The sequence below is a fragment of the Centroberyx gerrardi genome, chromosome 3 (assembly GCF_048128805.1).
Source record: "Centroberyx gerrardi isolate f3 chromosome 3, fCenGer3.hap1.cur.20231027, whole genome shotgun sequence".
In the NCBI taxonomy this organism is placed as follows: Eukaryota; Metazoa; Chordata; class Actinopteri; order Beryciformes; family Berycidae; genus Centroberyx; species Centroberyx gerrardi.
Window position 1 is genome coordinate 20,127,108 of NC_135999.1, and position 18,092 is coordinate 20,145,199.

Below are 18,092 nucleotides of genomic sequence, written 5' to 3' on the forward strand. Positions count from 1 at the left end.
TTATTTTCTAGAACGATTGAAACTTGACAAAACACTAGTGCTGATAGATTGACCAAAAGTTATGTCACCTCCCAGCCAGCAGAGGTCGCTGCTGCTGACAGACCGGTGAGGCCGGGCACGGGCTGCGGCTCAGCTGGTACGGAACCGGAGGCAGCGTGCACTTGCTCGGTTAATCAAGAAATCGGCAGCCAAAATGCTTGGAGTTACGGTCCGGGCAGACATGGGAGTGATCTGGTTCTTGTTCGGTGTCATCTGCTGCCAGTTCATGGTCGTGTCTTCGGATGACATAGTGGTGGCATGCGGAGGATTTGTGAAATCTGATGTTGAAATCAATTACTCTCTGATCGAGGTGAGAGTGCAAACGTCCCAGCTAGCTAGCTAACCGCTAACTAGCTAGTTTACCGTGGTAGGCGGAGATTGGTGGTCTGGCTGAATGACAGTTTGAATGAAATGACCACAGTAGCTAGCAAGCTAGCCGAAGCTAACGTTAGCCTTCTGCTGCTGGCTAATCTGATAAGTTAGGATGCTGTTTGAGCTAACAAATACTACATGACAGGGCAGTTGGCTCTGTGTCTGCCAGTTACATTAGTCTGAGGTTTCCCATAGCTATCTGTCAGTTGGCTAATTTGAATGTTCTCTGTGTGCAGTTAGGGGTAATTTAAGACCGTGTATAGTAGGGGGCTCCTCAATCCCTAAACCCGTCAATGCTGACGAGGAAAATGTTAACTGCTAGCCACTAACGTTAGTCCTAATCTCCATTAATTCACACACCTAATGGGATTAGGCGTTTGGTCAATTAGCCGAATTTAAAACTCAGCGAGACTGCGTTGTTTCTTGATGGAAGTCTTACTCAACACATTTGGCACTTACCTCGTTAATCCGAGTACCAGAAACTGTCTGATCACACAGAAATGATGGTTTACCTGTCATTTATGAACTACTAATATGCTTATGTTGTTAACTCTTTTATGCACAGATTAAATTGTACACCAAGCAAGGTTCCTTGAAATATCAGACAGATTGCGCTCCAATCAATGGCTACTTCATGATCCCTCTATATGACAAGGTATGTGAATCACTAATTTGTATACTCTTAACTCTATATTATTCATTGACATTGATGGTAATCTACAGACTTGTCTCTTTAACACAGGGAGACTTTGTCTTGAAGATTGAGCCTCCACTTGGGTGGAGTTTTGGTAAGAGTATCTATCTTAACTGCTCTCACAATTTCCATGTAACTAGTGACATTAGCTGTAGTGTGGCAGTCTGAGAAGTTGTCGAGAGCCAATCTGTTACTTGAGTATAGCAAATTGCATTAGCTACGTACTTGTTTATCTATTCCTGTCTGAATTCTATGTTTGTCCTTTTACTGGTTTCTCTCACCAGAGCCTACCAGTGTTGACCTCCATGTGGATGGGGTCAATGACATCTGTACAAAGGAAGAAGACATCAACTTTGTCTTCACTGGCTTTTCTGTCTCGGGAACGGTGAGAACTGTTTTTGTTTTTTTGTGTGTGTGTGAAACATTTTGTTGTGCCTCCTTCAGTAATAACAACCTCCTCTTGGAGATTATCTTGGGAAAGGTGTCACACAAGCAATTCATTGAAGTCATTAAATATCTCTGTGTTATGTTGTGCTTTTCTAATGCATTGCTCAGGTTCTGAGTAAGGGCCATCTCCTGGGCCCAGCAGGAGTAGAGGTCAAACTCAGCCGAGCGGGAACAGAGGAGAGACTCCAGACTGTTCTCACTCTGCCTGGAGGAAAGTGAGTGGCTCATAGCTTCCTTTTTAGTAGACTGATATAGAGTAGTTCCCGCAGTAGTATACATGTTTCATAAAATTGTTTGGCTGCAATTTCAAGGCCTTGTCTCTTTTTGGTTTTCATAACGCAGGTATACCTTCTTCAAAGTACTCCCTGGAAATTACGACATCACAGCTGCCCATCCCTCCTGGACACTGGAGCAGGTTGGTGTCTTCGCTTCATGTTTAATGGGCTGTGCAGCTGTCAGGGAGAGACACTTTGCCCGATATTGATGCCGTGTTCAAATCCTTCCTTCTCCTCTGTGCCTCCCCAAATGCTAATCTTTCATTCTCCGTTTTGTCGCAATAGACAAAAAGATAGGGTCCATTTTCCCTTTCAGATTAGCAGGTCTGTAGCTAATGATCTCCAGCAGCATTCAGACCGGGCGTGACGAGGCCATCGGTCCGTCCCTGGTTGTAACTCATCGGTCCTCCTCTGCCGTCTGTCCATAGAGCGCTACATCGGTGCATGTCTCCAATGCCAATGCCCCGGCCGCCGACCATCTGGTAGTGGGAGGCTACGATGTCTCCGGGGAAGTCCGCAGCGACGGGGAGCCCATGAAAGAGGTCACCTTCCTACTGTATTCTGCCACAGTCAAGAAAGAGGTAAACACACATTGTTTTACGTCTTCTAGTTGTAGATGGTAGTTACACTAGATCATGATTAGATTCGGCTTGACCAATCTATCCAACATCACTTTGATAAAATTCATTATAGTATGGCTTAGTTGTGACTTTAACAGAGTTCCTACTGCTCATGGGATTTCTCGAATATCATGGAATTTTGAGAAGTGTATTCCTGACAGGAAAAATCAGGGAATTTGATTAATATCGCTTTGGAAGTCAGGGAATGTCTGAATTTTACAGAGGGGTCATTTTATGGGAATATTTTAGAATGTATTTTACAACTTGTTTTACACATCAGTTGCATTTGGATGATGGTTTTCAGCTGCTTTTCTACATACTATGTCCACTTCTCCACAGTAAGCCCAACTGTAGTGGAAACCAGACTGTTTACCCATTTAGAACTTTACTGAGCTGAAAAAATAACTTTTAACAAACCAGGAAGGAATCAAATTTCATATACGTATGTCATGGAAGTGCTCTGACTTAGCTATGGCAAGTCATGAAAAAGTAATGGAATTTTACATCAGGGCCATGGTTGGAACCTTGTTTTAAACAGAGATAAACATAGATTAATGAAGAAATGTACAATTTCCACCTGGCTTGGCATCCAGAAATTTGTAGCCTGGCCAATGGAATTGAACCACAGAAACCAAGCTACATTGCTCTGAGTGTGTGTGTGTGTGTGTGTGTGTGTGTGTTGTGATCTCCAGGCCGTCAGTGGCTGTAACGTATCCCCAGTGGAGGGGGCAGATTCTGGGGATGACTCCCTGGTCTACCTGTGCAGCGCCCTGTCCAGGGAAGATGGGACCTTCACCTTCCCCTCACTGGCCAGCGGCGAGTACACTGTGGTAAGCTTTCCGTATAAATTATCTGTCAGCACAAAAGGAAGGAACTCCCACTTCAAATCTCACTCAACCTGTACATTAAATAATAGGCTTGAAGAAAGAAAACACACCTTGGCCTCCAAACAACATTCACACACAACAAAAACTCTTTTTTTTTCTCTAATTCTGCTCTGTTACATCCTACTCCAGGTGCCTTTCTACCGAGGAGAAAGGATAACTTTTGATGTCGCTCCTTCTAGAATGAATTTCAAGGTGGAGCACAACAGTTTGAAACTAGAGGTAAAGAGGTCAATTAAAGCTGTATTTTTTACATTTATAACATATGTCGTTATTCAACCAAAATAATCAAATTTTATGCACCCTATCACACATGTGGTGGTGTTGTTTTTGTTTCTCCTTCTCTAGCCTATCTTCCGTGTCATGGGCTTCTCTGTGACGGGGCGAGTTCTCAACAGTGTGGAGGGGGAGGGGGTGCCTGATGCTACAGTGTCCCTGAACAACCAGATCAAAGGTAACCATACTAGCAAGCTCCATCCTCTCATCCTCTAATGGAGGCTTTAGTTGTTTCATCCTGACAAGCAATGTAAAAAAACACAAACAAACTATGTCAGGTATTGTTTGTTTGTTTGATTGTTAAGTGATTCAGATTTCATCTCTTTGGTTATCTATGTTTTCACCTGCTCGCCCGCTTGCTTTGCCACTCTCTTCACAGTCCTCACCAAGGAGGATGGTTCTTTCCGGTTGGAGAACATGACAGCCGGGACCTACACCATCCGCACCAACAAAGAGCTCATGTTCTTTGAGCCAATCACAGTGAAGATAGCCCCCAACACGCCCCAGCTTCCTGACATCATCACAGCAGGGTAGGTCTGGCCTGCCCATTGGCTGCTTTAGTTGCATACATTTTGCATCTGCTTTTTTTGTTTTACTTAAGAAGGTATTAAGTTCTTAGACTGTGGTTTTCGTTGCTCTAGCTGTAATGCCCTCACCTCAGACTTTCTTATTACCACGTTGCTAAGCAGCATGATGAATTGCTGATGTTGGTCCCGCACCAGGTTCAGTGTGTGTGGCCAGATCTCCATCAGCCGCCTGCCTGAGGGCATGAAGCAGCAGGGCCGCTACAAGGTCACCCTGACGCACCAGGGCCAAGACAAGAGTTCCAGTCGAACCACCGACTCCGACCCCCAGGGGGCCTTCTGCTTTCAGGCCAAGCCTGGAGACTACAGCGTCCACGTAAGACTCTAGCAACATCTAGGTTTCGTGGTAGTTATGATGTATCTATCTACATGTGCTCTTCAATTGGTTAATTCCAAAAAGATTACCTCTCCTCTTCAACCGTAAAGCCTGAGATAATAGTCCTATCAAAGACTCAGGAGAGCACAACAACCCCTAATATTTATTATTCATACATTATTCATTTCTTATTCATCTCAGATTTTCAGAGCTGGATTTCCCAGAATTGATGTTGAAGTGGTAAAACACCTTAGAGGAACAGTCCAGAATCATTGTGCTATTACAGAGTTAGTAGTTGCTGAAGTCCCCATGAAATGAACTCCCATTACTTTTACTCCTTGGAAAATAGAGTATCTTTAATGGTGACCTCATGCTGCACTAGTAGGCATCAATAGAAATTCCAACCAATAAAATCATCACAGATGTTTGAACAATTCGGCCCCTCCGCCCCTCCCATCAAATGGAACTGCCTTTCTCTCCCTGATTGATATTCCATTGGTTGACTCTTTAATGATCCCTCCCTGCGTTATGTCCCACCCCAAACACCCCAAAGGAAATATATCAAATCACAAAGTAAAGATGCTGCTTAATGAGGTCTTTAAGATAAGTTTTCATGTGTATTGGCTAAGATGTAATTGCTCGAATTGCTAGAATTGAGATAAAGTCTTATTTCTTAATAGGATTTTTTGAGTGCCGCCACTCCCATATTCTTTATGGATATGTCAGAAGCCGGTTTGTAGTTTTGGCATCCAACCAGAAGTTTATGCAAAGAGGCACAACTGCCATACGTTTTTCTCTACTTCCTAAGATAACTTTGGTTTTACTTGCATGTGTGCAGGTGTCTCTCCCTGAGGCGGAGGTGAAGGCGGGCCTGGCCCTGCAGCCTCAGGCCCTGGAGGTTTCCCTGGTGGACAGACCGCTCTCCGACCTGCTTTTCACCCAGTTCATGGCCTCTGTCTCTGGGAAAGTCTACTGCCTTGGTAAGGGCTATCCTTCGACAGCTTGGATTTTTTATAGAGCACAGATTGTCTTTCAGATTCAATTTAAGTTTAAAAACCAAGTCATAGCAAAGTTGGTCAATAAATCACCAGAAACAAAGATGTAGGATTAGTAAGGGGACGAGATAACTTCAGCCCATGAGAAGAATAAACCATGCATCTGTATACATCTTTTTATTCCTCTTTTCTATAACCTGACCTCGTGGCCTGTGGCTGGCATCCAGCGTCCTGTGATGACCTGTCAGTCACCCTGCAGCCAGTGAGTCGGCAGGGCGAGAGGAGGACCGTGGCTCTGTCTGGCAGCAGCGACATCCTCAGCTTCTCCTTCGACAACGTTCTGCCTGGGAAATACAAAGGTTAGTAAAGACTGTCATCACCGCTTCTCTGTCCTCGCTGTTGTAATAATTAGCGGTCAACTAGGATTGACTAGAGCTATTATAATACATTAATTGCTGGATGTGAGCACCAATTTTTGCCGATTATGCTTGCAGGAACTGTCTAAGCATTTGTGTGGAGCACAAATGGAGAATGAGCATAGATGTTTTGACTGGGAGAAGTCAGCAGCCATCATACAAGCACTAATTGAGTCCTTCATTCTATGCGTACATTTCCACAAGCCATTAAGAAATCACACAAAATTGTAATTATTCTGTAACGATTGTGGGGAAATCTATTTATAGTAATTATAGCCTTTCAATCATAATTGATATTATATTGGACATATTTCTGCCTTTGGGAAGCACACATGATTCAACTATGGTGCCTGTGCCTTCTGGTGCTGCGCCGATCTCACTCGCTGTTCAATACGCACACAATCGAAAGGTCAGATAATTACAAGATGCCTGGATCCTCTGTGTGAAAGCCTCGGCCTTACTGATCTACTCTGATTTCAGAGGGTTGTCCTTCGTTTTGTCATCCTTGACCTTAACAAGCTCTCTTAACCGTCATGACAGCCAAGGTCTCTGGGATGACACAGTAATGCTATTGGTATGCCTGTTCTCGAGGATGGAAATACAAGGCTGACCTGATAGTTCTGTCTCTTGTCACCAAATTTATCAAACATTCACATCACGTCATTATTTTGAAAACAGAGGTCTACAGCTAAATCTTACTGCAATAAGTTCCAGGTGAATATATTTTGCATTTAATTCAGTGATTGTATTAAAAAAGAGATAGAAACAGGCTAATTCTTACAAACGTTTTTTTCTTTCCTAAAAAAATATCGGCATTAGCCATAAAAATCCGTAATTCATCCACCAATAATAATAATAATAACAATAATTACAAAAACATAGGTAAAGTGACAAAATTCTATAAAATAAAATGAACAAAACAAGTGTATTAACAAAATTGAGCTATAATAAAAGGGAAGACTTGCTTTGCTGCTGTGCTCTGTGAAGTTCCCCTGTCTGTGTTATCATGACTTAATGATGAAGTCCTCTCTCTCTAAACTCCTTTCCTCCACTCCTTCCGTCAGCGAGCATTTCTCATGAAGAGTGGTGCTGGAAGCATAAGTCCGTGGAGGTGGAGGTTCTGGACTCCGACGTCTTGGGGGTGGAGTTCAGGCAGATCGGCTACATCCTGCGCTGCTCCCTCTCCCATGCCATCACGCTGGTCAGTAACTCACAACAGTTTTGTGCCTGTGTGATCTGTCCACAATTATTAATTACGGATTTCTAACTGAATGTGTGTTTCTGCGCAGGAGTTCTTCCAAGATGGCAGCAAACCTGAGAACGTCGGCGTGTACAACCTCTCTAAGGGAGTCAACCGCTTCTGCCTCTCCAAGCCTGGTGAGGTCCAGTCTCCTGACCTCTCATTAGCTATACATAGTATGAATTAGCCTATCAGGAAAAGAAAAATACCCATGTAACAAACTGTCCCCTTGTGCATAGTTAGAGTACAATGTTTTGAGCCAAAAGGTCTGTGTCAGACTTACCTAAATATAAAACTGGAGCAAAGTAATTAATCAACTAAAAATGGCTTGTCCAGGTGTTTACAAAGTCACCCCTCGCTCCTGCCACCAGTTTGAGCAGGACTTCTACACCTATGATACGTAAGTATGCACTAATTACATTCTGTATCCATTAATCTATCTGTGTTAAAAAAAGTTTCCCCTCTATACGCATTCAGCAAAGTGACGGGTGTTAACCTGTGTCCGTCAGGTCGGCCCCCAGCATCCTGACGCTGACTGCAGTCCGACATCACATGACCGGGCTCATCACCACAGACAAGATCCTAGACGTCACAGTCACCATCAAGTAACGGGGACTCATCATGACTAGGCTCACGTGCAGCAAGCCTTTAAGACTCGGTGTGCTGCTATTAGTGGCTGCGCGTCAATCTGCTAATGTCCAACTCTCTGTTTTTCTGCCAGATCGTCCATCGAGAGCGAGCCGGCGCTGGTGCTGGGCCCCCTGCGCAGCCAGGAGGAGCAGAGGCAGGAGCAGCAGCTGCAGGAGATTCAGCTGCGGCGGCAGGAAAGGGAGCGCCGTGCCGCAGAGGAGGATGGAGGCACGAGGGACGACAGCCCCCCTGTCCAAGAGAAGGCTGATGAACTGACGGGCCCCTTCCACTACGAGTTCTCCTACTGGGCCAGGTCGGTTGGCACATGGCACACACGTCAGCTTTCTCAGTTTGTTGATACATCTTCTGTTACGATGACACGCCCTTACAAAAACTGACCTACCACTGTTGTGATATCTTTTATGTTGTGATATGTGAAATATTAAATCTACAGTATTCGCTTTTTTATTGTGGTTTTGATTATTCTGGTGACCAACTCGCCTGTACAGGCAGAGTTCCTTTGTTTGTGGGGAAAAGGGTATACAGTGTTGAAAGCCTGATAGTATGCTGAAACATTTGCACTCCCTTTTTTGCTCTGTGCCACATAAAATATCAAAGTAAGGATCATGACCTTGTGAAAACTTTGTCATTTGGGGCAGGTCCTGTACATACTATTGTCTACTGGTTCTGATTCTCAATAATCAACGTAGCTGTTTGTTTATGTCACAGCCACAAATGATAACACGCAGAGTCTGAGAGGCTTGTTGACTGTGAGCCCAGCTGTAATGAGTCAATATTTATCACTATATAGGGCTGGAGAGAAGATCACCGTGACTCCCTCCTCCAAGGAGCTGCTGTTCTACCCTCCTGAAGTCGAGGCCACCATCACTGGAGGCAAGTTCTCTCACACATTGTGTAATCTTACAAACTTGGTGTGTATGTGTCCTTGTTTTTGTTATAGCACCTTTTTATGTTTTTTTACTCTTCAAATCGGATACTGCAGTATGTCACTGGTACTCCATGCGTCACTAGTGTAGCCTAATCGTCAAATCCATTTATAGGGCACTTTGAGTGTGTGTGTATGCAATGAGTGTTTATTGCTGTATGTGTAACAACCCTCCCTCCCTTGTCAGAGTCCTGCCCAGGCCGGCTGGTGGACATCACTGGGCGGGCAGGTCTCTTCCTGGAGGGCAAGGTGTCACCGGAGCTCCAAGGTGTGGAGATCTCCATCACTGAAAGAGGGACTGCCGCACCACTCATTACTGTGGCCACCAATGAGATGGGAGCCTACAGGTATCAGAGCGCTGTACTCTTTGGACCAGAGAAAAAATTGTTGAATAATTGTGTCCAGAGGGATAATTCAGCCTGCAACTAAATAGTCTCTCTAGACACACAAGTGTTGCTGCACTTCTGCACTTGCTCCATTGGTGCATTGTCACAAAACCTACTCCTTCTATTCCCTATACACAGATTATTTTATTTTTCTTCTTTTTGCATGACAGTTTAATACAGCCTCTTCAAAAATGGAATACTCTTGGCCATCATAGCTATATCATATGGGACTTGTTGGTGGTACAATCAGTCTTTATTTATATAGCACTTTTTTTTTGTTCAATCGAATGCAGTGCAATGCGCTTTACATTAGAGATAAAAAATAAAGTGCATGAAAAACAATTAAATGCATGAAGACAAAAATGTAATAAAAAGAGAGACTATGAAAGACAAAAAAAAGAAGAAGAATGAAAACGGAAAGGCAATATAAAAACAGAAAAGTAATAAAAAGTTAGATCTGGAGCTTGTGTTTAAAGATGTCTATGGTTTCTGTTGCCCTCAGATCTACAGGGAGGCTGTTTCAGAGCCTGGGGCCACAGGAACTGAAAGCAGCCTCCCCATAAGTCTTTGTCCTGGATTTACATACAGCTAAAAGTAAAAGAGTGCGAGGAGTTGAGGGCTCTGCCAGAAACATGTGTAGTGAGCAGACTGTTAATATACTCGGGGGGGCAAGTCCATGAATAGATTTTAAAACCAATAGGAGAATCGTAAAATATATTCTAAAATTGACCTGCAACCAATGTACAGACTTTAAAACAGGAGTGATGTGTGTTCTCGTACTGGCTCTAGTCTCTGTTGTGGCAGCAGCATTCTGGGTAATGTGTAGCTGTCCAATTGTCTATTTGGGAAGCGCAGAGAGAACTTCATCACTATAGCCGAGCCTGCTGGTGATAAAATTGTGCATTAGCTTCTGTGTTATGGGTGAGACAGTCTGATATGAGCTTCAAAGCCCAAATTACTGTCACACCCAAGTTCCTCGCCTGAGATTGAATGTTCTGTGACAGTGACTTCAGTTGTGTTATCATGTTCTCCCATGGCGCCTTAGGTCCAATTACCAGAATTTCAGTTTTATCTTTGCTTAACTGGAGGAAGTTATGCGCCATACATACAATAATATCTGTGATACAGCTAGAAAGGTTATCAATAGGACTGAGGTCATCTTGCGTGACTGAAACATATAGCTGGGTATCATCCACATAAAGGCAGAAGCTGATACCATGGTGGTAGATGATGGGCCTCTAGTGGGAGCATAAACAGGCTAAAAAGAATTGGGCCTAAAATGGAGCCTTGGAGCGCATCACATGTGATACCAAATCTCTGTGAGGAATGGTCACCCAAACAGACAGACAGATGATTCATTAGGTAGGACTTGAACCATTTTAAAACTGTGCCAGAGACCCGCATATGCAGTCTGTTTAAAAAGAGTTTAGGCCAAATATGTTGTTCGTGTTTAAAAACTCAGTCAGTTGCATAAATACCACCTTCATAAATATTTTGTTGAAAAACATCAAATTGGAGTTTGGTCTGTAAAGAGTTGAGGAATTCAGACTGCTGCTTTTCTGCAGTGGTCGTACAATAGTGGTTTTACATACAGATGGGAAACAGCCTGTTTGTAGTGAGTGGTTTATGATATTTAGCACAGTTAACAACTTAGGTAGGGATAGGATCAAGATCAAACAAACAATTTTGCATAGGAAATCCTCCTCAGTCTTGACAAAATGTTCTAGAGTGTCCTGGTGGTTGATGCAAGGTCAGTTACTACATCCATTGTTTATTTTAGAAAATATGTCCATTCTGAGTTTATCTCTGAAGAACATGACCAATTCATTACATTTTGATGAGGATGTTATCTCACTATCAATTATTAATCAGCTGCTCAATGCTTGAGAATAAAAATCCAGGGTTGTCTTTGTTGTTGGCAATCAGTTTGGCGAAGTAATCTTGCCTGGCAGCACTAAAACTCACGTCGTAGTTTGCATGGTTGCATATCTTTTCAGATATCATAATGGATGTGCTGTTTCGTTTTCTTCCCCTTGCTCTCTGTCCTGTGGCAGATCCTCTTAAGTTGTGCTGCCTTCTTATTCTTCCAGGGGGCTCATGGTTTATTTATGACCTTTTTCCTTGCCTTTAGCCTTGATCAAAAAGTTGTTAGTTCTTCACAGGAAGAGGGTAGAAATGTCGTTGGACTGTCTTTAAAAAGTGAAATACAATTTTTTTGCCACTTCAGAGACAAGATTAAAAATTGTTTTTTTTACATTATTCACTTGATGTACACTGATGCATGTTGTAAAACATACTACCTATTCCCTGTATACAAAGTCCCATCCATTCTCTTTCAATATCAATAGATGAACTTCCTTGAATTTGAAATAGTTATATTTGATATAGATAGCCTCTTTAGAAGTATCTTTAGTATTCTTCTGTCTTGTGGAGGGGCTGGTGTCGTAATGCATCATCTGTACATGACACACAGCATGAAATATGAATATACTAAAGACACGTGCTGTAGTAAACACCTGATTGCCTCTTTCTTCCATCCAGTGTGGGTCCACTCCACAGTGACCGGCAGTATGACATCAGTGCGAGCAAGGAGGGCTTTGTCCTGAGCCCAGTGGAGGGAACCCGGGGAGACTTCAAGGCTTTCGCCCTGGCTGGTGTCACCTTCAAGGTAGATCACACACATGACCATTCATACTCGTACACATATGTACATATCAAGGCAGGAAACAAACTTTTTTTCTGTGTACCAGACACAGTAGCCGGCACATCCCAAAATTCACCAGCCACTTTCACTCTTTTACTATATCCACTCTAGTCATTTAGCTGGTGCTCTTATCCAGAGCATCTTACAATGATAGTTATTTCCTCACACTTATTACAAACACTAATTGCTTGGTTAAAAGTGAATATGGAATGGCATGGTGAAAAACACATCTTACTCTATATGTTTTTGCAAAATATTATCATTAAAACGAAAGCACACTGACAGACACTTTACTGTGTGCTGTCAGTGAGTCATCTTTGTGCTGCCTTTTATCAAAAAGGTCTACAATTATCTACATCACCATGACACCCTGGCACAAATTATCAGTTAATCTTCTTTCAGACTGTCAGATGAATTGCTTTGAAAGCATATTCTATACAACATGTGTTTTGCATTCTTGTCTTTTTAATCCTAGTATGTGTATAATAATTTGAGATGGGAATGTGTAGTAATTTGTTGTACTCTGAAAGTTCTGTCAGTGAACAGTACAAGGCAGTTTGCACACTGTAAGCCCCCTTTTTTTTTTTACTCTATACAGGTACTAACTGAAGTAAAATGTTAACTGTCTTCTCTATAGCTTTGCTTAAATAATGTAAACTAGGGACACACAACACAACTTTAAGCCCAGTTATATCCACAATTTCGCCATCATGACTGATTTTCAAGATTGGTTTGGACTAGTTGGGCTTGGCCACAATGGACAGTTGGCCCTTATGATCTTTTATTGTGTGAGGGTTAAGGAGTTTAATCCAGTCACGACAGTTATTTCAAATATGTTTTATTTTCATGACTCAAATTTGGCCAAGTCTTGACATGCTCCCGTAGTGTGAGATGGTCAACAACTCAAATCAATTAAATCAATCAAATGAGAATTGACTGTGAGAGAAAGGAAAAATGTAGTTAAGTATGGAAAGAAAATTGCTCCACCTTCATGTTTGTTTTGGTTCCGAGTTGAGGTAGTGAGTTTGGGTGATTGTGTTTGATTGAGTCGTATGTGTTCCCAACTCACTGATCAAAAATAAAAAGATCAAGATAATTATGCAATTGCCAGTCCTTGAGTATGTGATGTCCAGTCTTTTCTCAGTCTGTCCACTGGTGTCGTGTGTCCCCAGCCATCATGAGCTCCCTTCCTTCACCTCTGTCCTATAGATCAGGTCGGAGGAAGGCCAGCCTCTGTCAGGCGTCCTCCTGTCTCTGAGTGGAGGCCAGTTCCGCTCCAACCTACTGACCCAGGACACTGGCCTCCTCACCTTCAATAACCTGGTAAGAAACCAGCATTGCCTCCGTCCCCTCAGATCAGAATGTTTTGTATGCTGTAAAGTATCAGTCCTCCAAGCTCTAAGCTTCTAGTGGAAAATAGCTTATTGTAGGAATGCTTTGACCTCTGTTGAGCTCCAGCTAGTGTATATTTTTTTCTGCATTCCATTTGAGATAACCACTCTTTTTCTCACTCTCTCTCTCTTGCTCAGAGTCCTGGTCAGTACTACTTCAAGCCCATGATGAAGGAGTTCCGCTTTGAGCCGGCGTCTCAGATGATCACAGTGGAGGAGGGCCAGAACCTCAGTATCGATATCACTGGCATTAAGACTGCATACAGGTACTGGACTGTCAAGGGGAATAGCTCAAACTCGTGTACCCTGCACAGTAAAGCCCCTTTCAATCCAGGCTACAAGCATAGAAATTCCCCTCTCAGCATCTACAGTATATTATAACTCTGTACCACCTAATATATAGTCATGTTGATAGTGGATCGGTTCGTAGCACGTCTTACCAGTTTTATGGTCTTTTGTTTTTGTCCTCAGCTGCTACGGAGCGGTGCAGTCGCTGAGCGGTGATGCAGAGAGGGACGTGGCGGTGGAGGCGGTGGGCCAGGGAGAGTGTAGCCTCTACAGCGAGGACACCGTCACTGATGAGGAGGGCCGCTTCAGACTCAGGGGTCTGCTGGTGAGCACACTATGAGCTGTTACAATCACATTGCAGTGATTTGAACCAAAGTGAACTGCACCGTGCTGGTCTGGTCACCCCACCCGCCATAGATCACTGGGGAGAGGAATGTTCTCTCAAAAGCTCTGTTTTCATCTTTTTTTCTCACCTAACATGACTTTACTGACTGTTTCCTCACAGCCGAGCTGCAAGTATCAGATCCAGCTGCGAGCTGAAGGCAATGACCACATAGAGAGAGCCTTGCCACAACACAGAGCAATAGAGGTGAGCAGCAAATACAACGTGTTATGACTTGTCACTAGCCTTGTCACATGGGCCCTACTGTGTGTGGAACAAAAGCACTGATAATCCAGTTACAAGTTTAAACCTCTGAATTGGGCCTCGAGAGTTCATAATTTTCTGTTGTCTGAAAAAAAGCAGGCCCCTAATCTTTCTTACAAGGCTGAAAGTGACTTAATGCCACTTAATTCTGTCATCACACCATGTGACTTGTACATAGCTTTATCCACGAGTCACATTGGATATTGATTTGGGAATCCAATGCTCCATGTGTACACTAAGCTCCGTGTTCTGTCTCTGTCACCTTAACGCCGGTGCTCAGGTTGGCAGCAATGACATTGAGGGGGTCAACATCATCGCCTTCAGGCAGATCAATCAGTTTGACCTGAGTGGGAACGTCATCACCTCACCTGAACACCTGCCAACACTATCGGTAGGACCGGTTGTCTCGTCCGTCATCCCTGCCTCTGAGGGTTCTCTCTTCGTATCTTTCACTTAAATCTGCTCATCCTGTTTTATTGAACTTAAATGAATTTCTGCACCTCCCCCGTATTGTTGACATGCAAAACAAGAACTGTGCAGTGTGATTGTTGCCGATGTTTTACTACTTTCCTTCTCTGTGCAGGTGAAGCTGTATAAGAGTGACAACCTGGACAACCCCATCAACAGTGTCTCTCTGGGACAGTCCCTCTTCTTCCACTTCCCCCCTCTGGACAGAGATGGAGAGGTATCACCCTGTAACTGAACTGCCCCTCAGGCAAAATGAATATAATGAAGCCTGAAATATTCAAACGATCATCTTGTAGTCATTTTTCCAGTCATCCTCAGACAATTCCTTTGTTTCCCAAAGAAGCTGTAGTTAAACGGCAGGACAAATTTTATAGTCTATTATAGTTGTATGATATAAGTCTCCCGCTCATGTAATTTGCTCTAAATTCATGGCTTGGTTCAACCCTGACCCAGGGCCTAGGACTCAACCCAACTATAGTCAAATCTAAAGCCGCCTGTCTGTCTCCTCTCTCTCCCTCGCTCTTCTCTTCCTTCTCCAGAGCTATGTGCTGATGCTGTACTCCACGCTGTCCCGTTCCCAGTATGACTTCACTCTGCCCCAGGTCTCCTTTACCTCCACCGGCTACCACAAGCACGTCACACTCACCTTCAACCCCAGCGTAAGACACAGACGCTTTTATACCAAGCTCTAAGCTATAGAATATTTCAATATCCACTGTTTAATGTTTCTTTGAGTTATCACTGCCCAGGATCATCTAGGAGATTCCTGATTCTTGAACTTATGCATGTGTGTTTTTTGCTTCCCTCAGCGTAAAGTGCCTGACCAGGATGTTGCCCAAGGCTCCTACATTGCCCTGCCCCTCACACTGCTACTCCTCTTAGCAGCATACAACCATGAGAAGGTACATACATGCGCCACCTCCCCCAGACAATATGCTATCCTGATCAAATAGCTTTTCATGCTAAACTTTTCAATTTACAAATCTTGTTAGTTAGGTATCCGCCCCCCTAGAAAATGTGCTCGTCATTGCCAAGCCTGAAATTTAGCATTACATTTATGGAAAGTTCTGGCTAAAGCAAGTCCCACCTCTTGCACTTTTCTTGTGTTGATAATCACTGCTTAAATATTCATACTTCTTAATCACAGCAGTTTTACCATGGCCAGTTCAAATGTTTTAAGTCAACGATTATGTTAGTCCAAAAAAGCATTTGTTTGATACTTCACAAACCAAAATTTCATTCAGCCCATCTCAATTTCAAGTGTAAAATGAGCCTGAGATTTGACCCGTCTCCTCTGGCCTCCAGGTGATCCCCCTGCTGCTGCAGTTGGTGAACCGTATCCAGGGTGTGAGGAGCATGGCCCAGGCCAGCGGGGACAGTGCTGCTCTGGACGAAGCCAAACGCCAGGCCAAGAGACAGAAGGCCAGGCGTACATGAGAACACAGCCACAGGTCAAACCACGCCCTAGCACACTAGATAGTGCACCGCCACACCTGATCGCAGCCTCAGCGAGCACTGTGCGTCCGCTGAGGTCATAGATGTTGGTTCACTGGGTAAACCTCTTATCGTTTGTGTCTATGGCTGTGGGTTACGGTGGGTGCTAGTGGACTATGAAGCTTGCTAAGGTGTGATTTGAAACTGGGGCCCAAGTGAACATGAACCACTCAACGTGCACTACTACCACCACATCAGCCAATCGGATTCAGTGGACTGACCGCCGATATTTTACAAAACAAGTTGTTTCTTCTGTTTTGTAGAACTTTTTTTTTTTGGTTTCTAAAACACTCATTGTCTAACAGAATTGTCAATATTTGTCATCATAGAATATGAGCCATTTTTTATACATTTGTAATTTATCTAGGTCAATTGAAAACTTTTGCTTGGGTTTTGAAAGCACTTAAATGCTTTGATATCTGTCTAAACTTTTTAGGACCATTGCGCACCATGGATAACCATGCATCTCGCCTAACAGCCTCAGGGTCAGTTCACTGTCACTGAAGGGGATTTTCTTTGGATTTTGCAAATAACAGATTTTTGTTATAAAAATGCTTGATAAGGACTGTTCTTCCAGTAGTATGTGAATTGTAGTTTCAATTTATATTTTGAATTGATTGAATAATGAAATGAATCCACCCCAAACTGAATTGACCCCTATAATGCCATCAGAAACAGGACACACTGTAACCGTTAATTCGGACAGCCAGAGGTTGACAAGCCAATAACTTCTTCATATTGCTGTCAGTCATGTCATATAGGTTAGATGTAAAACACTCCTGACTTACTCCAATACAGTGCATTTCTGATGGTATGTTACAGGCTGTTTAGCGTGATGCAAGATTGGCTTCATGTCATTTTGTCTATTTGCTCAGGAAGGTGGTGTGTGTGGGGGGTGGATAGGATCATGGAAATTTGGGTTTGAATACTGTGTTAGAAGAAGTACAGATTTTTGGTAGGGAGCTATAGGGGATAACTTTGATATAGTTGATTAATTTATTAACATTTGTCCAATCTGATGTGAATGAAAACTGAGTTTGTATGCTAGCAAATTTCTTTTACAAGCGTGGTTGTTTTTGAATGATATTTAGACAGATTTAAGTGTATGACAAGCTATCTTACCGGGGCAACATTTAATTTAAGATGACTCATATCCAGAGATTAATTCTCTATCACACTATGAAAAGATCTTATAAAGGTTTGTGATGACCTTGAGTTGAAGTTAGAAAGATAAGGCAGAATGGTAATTTCTTAAGCTCATTGTGTTACCGCTGGGCAGTGTAATGCACTGTGAAAACCATGGACCCCATTTATTTTTCTACATTTAACTCATCTGCTCTCAGTTGTGGCTGACTTTCATTGAAAGATGAAAAGGCCACTGCCTATTTACTGAGTTGAAAGATATTCCAATTAGTCTACGGTTGGGGGGAGTTGATTGCTTTGGTTGGGGGTGGGGGTGGGGGGGGGTGAGGGAGGTGGGGTGTAATTGTCATTGGTCAGAATCTGTTAACTTTTGAGATGATGAATAAAATCTGACTGGAAGGAAATGAATGCCGCTGTTTTGTGGGTTTGCCTGTAGGGGGCAGTGTAACGCTAGACATGAATATTAAAACATGGATGGATGCCATTGTTGAGTTCTGTAAACTTTTCATAAAGATGGCAAGAATTTTAGATCACCTAATCCTTGAAGCATTTAAGTGCAAAAAGTCCATATACTGTACTAGGGCTATTAGTTAGAGTATTACAGTGCTGTCAGAGGTAGTTAATACTTTCTTTTCATATGCAGCTGCACGCTGGTACAAAATCACAGGTTCAGGTACAGGACAAACTCATATTTGGTTAAGAGACACACTCCAATAACAGAATTGTCCTTAAATAATTAACTTTGAGTGCTGGAAGTTAGTGGCATTTCCCTTTTAATATGTCTGTGTTCAAATGACTTCCCCTACAATTTCTTATGAGGGGAGCATACCAAGACTTT

General features: G+C 43.0%; 1 protein-coding gene across 1 annotated transcript; it reads left to right on the plus strand.

Annotated features, from left to right (window-relative positions):
- The first annotated feature begins 178 nt into the window (after positions 1 to 178).
- Positions 179 to 17,553, plus strand: nomo (nodal modulator). The gene is made up of 31 exons (XM_071913911.2): positions 179 to 349; positions 977 to 1,066; positions 1,154 to 1,199; positions 1,390 to 1,490; positions 1,661 to 1,767; positions 1,895 to 1,967; positions 2,256 to 2,408; positions 3,140 to 3,277; positions 3,464 to 3,553; positions 3,680 to 3,785; positions 3,987 to 4,137; positions 4,330 to 4,507; positions 5,346 to 5,487; positions 5,730 to 5,861; positions 6,983 to 7,119; positions 7,208 to 7,295; positions 7,495 to 7,558; positions 7,668 to 7,763; positions 7,880 to 8,101; positions 8,600 to 8,682; positions 8,922 to 9,081; positions 11,662 to 11,788; positions 13,034 to 13,147; positions 13,354 to 13,481; positions 13,687 to 13,828; positions 14,009 to 14,092; positions 14,430 to 14,540; positions 14,733 to 14,834; positions 15,157 to 15,276; positions 15,427 to 15,519; positions 15,923 to 17,553. The coding sequence occupies exons 1-31, from the start codon at positions 194 to 196 to the stop codon at positions 16,052 to 16,054; spliced, it is 3,666 nt and encodes a 1,221-aa protein (XP_071770012.2). The 5' UTR covers positions 179 to 193; the 3' UTR covers positions 16,055 to 17,553.
- The last annotated feature ends 539 nt before the right edge of the window (positions 17,554 to 18,092 follow it).

Coding starts and splice junctions, on each gene's coding strand:
- nomo (XM_071913911.2), top strand. CDS start 194: ATGCTTGGAGTTACGGTCCGGGCAGACATGGGAGTGATCTGGTTCTTG. Junction 5,862..6,982: donor TCTGCCTGGGAAATACAAAG/GTTAGTAAAGAC, acceptor TCCTTCCGTCAG/CGAGCATTTCTCATGAAGAG. Junction 7,559..7,667: donor GACTTCTACACCTATGATAC/GTAAGTATGCAC, acceptor TGTGTCCGTCAG/GTCGGCCCCCAGCATCCTGA.